The sequence below is a fragment of the Chrysochloris asiatica genome, unplaced genomic scaffold, assembly GCF_000296735.1.
Source record: "Chrysochloris asiatica unplaced genomic scaffold, ChrAsi1.0 scaffold00816, whole genome shotgun sequence".
Classification (NCBI taxonomy): Eukaryota; Metazoa; Chordata; class Mammalia; order Afrosoricida; family Chrysochloridae; genus Chrysochloris; species Chrysochloris asiatica.
Genome location: NW_006409334.1, coordinates 1 through 1,451, shown reverse-complemented (window position 1 = coordinate 1,451; position 1,451 = coordinate 1). Strand labels below are relative to the sequence as shown.

Genomic DNA, 1,451 nt, shown 5'->3' with positions numbered 1-1,451 from the left:
TCACGTGTCACCGAGAATCTCTCCTCACATTCAGCGCTGTGTTTCATAGCAGAGTCCCATGATCACAGTGTGGATGGAACATCCAGTCTCTGACACAACCTCTAAATTCTTGAGTTGTGATACACCAGTGGAAGTATCAGCTTCCCCACATTCCTCACACTCACAACGACCATCTCTTCAGTGAGCAGAGCTCCTCTATTGTAATGTGATAAGCATCTAAACCCTTTGCCGCATTTGTTACATCGATAAGGGTTCTTTCCCTTTTGGGATCATGGCAACTTTTGTGGGATCATGAATGGTTCTTTACATTAATTTTACATTCCTCTCCACTGTGCATCCTTAAATATGAAGTGAGGTCTGAGTAACAAACATACACTTTCCCAAGTTGGCTACATTCATAAAACCTCTGCTAACTAACGATGAGGTCACTTGTTTAGTGAGGGATGGACAACTAGGATTGGTTTCTCCATATTCCTTATACTCATAGTGAATTTCTCCACTATGATATATCATATGTACAATGCGGGATGATGCATAAACAAACACTTTTACACACTGTTGACATTCATATGGCCTCTTTCCAATGTGGCTTCTTCTATGTCTAGTGAGGATTGAGGGCTGCCTGAACGCTTTCCCACACTGTGTACACTCATTAAATCGGGTCTCCACTGTGAGTCTGCACATGTGTAATGTGGTGTGAGGAATCCCTAAAGGCCATCCCACACTCCTTACATTCATTGGGCCTCTCCCCATTGTGAGTTTGCATATGTTTACAGAGGGATGAGTACCTACCAAAGACTTTCCCACATACTTTACATTTATAAGGTCTCTCTCCACTGTGGATTCTTCTATGTGTTGTGAGGTTTGACCATTGATTAAAAAATTTCCCACACTCCTTACATTCATAGGGCCTCTCACCACTGTGGATTCTTCTATGTCTTGTGAGGTTTGACGATTGAGTAAAGAATTTCCTACACTCCTTACATTCATACGGCCTCTCTCCACTGTGGATTCTTCTATGTGTTATGAGGGCTGAGAGTCGATGAAAGGATTTCCCACAATCCTTGCATTCATGGGGTCTCTGTCCACTGTGGATTCTTCTATGTCTTATGAGGTGTGCTAATTGAATAAAGGCTTTCCCACATTCCTTACATTCATAGGGCCTCTCTCCACTGTGGAGTCTTTTATGTGTTATGAGGTTTGTCACTCGGAGAAAGGCTTTCCCACATTCCTTACATTCATAGGGCCTCTCTCCACTGTGGAGTCTTCTATGTGTTATGAGGTTTGTCACTCGGAGAAAGGCTTTCCCACATTCCTTACATTCATAGGGCCTCTCTCCACTGTGGATTCTTCTATGTGTTCTGAGGTTTGTCGCTCGGGGAAAAGCTTTCCCACATTCTTTACATTTATAGGGCCGCTCTCCACTGTGGATTCTTCTATGTGTTGTGAGG

At 43.2% G+C, this 1,451-nt stretch overlaps 1 protein-coding gene across 1 annotated transcript in view; it reads right to left on the bottom strand.

The window, feature by feature from the left end:
- LOC102842863 (zinc finger protein 565-like) overlaps positions 1-1,426 on the bottom strand; it is a gene marked incomplete at its 5' end in the record, with an annotated part of 2,961 nt that extends 1,535 nt beyond the window's left edge. The window contains one exon of the mRNA XM_006877995.1: positions 793-1,426. Within this exon, the coding sequence (XP_006878057.1) occupies positions 793-1,426 (634 nt within the window). The remainder of the gene's footprint in view (positions 1-792) is intronic.
- Positions 1,427-1,451: the final 25 nt, after the last annotated feature.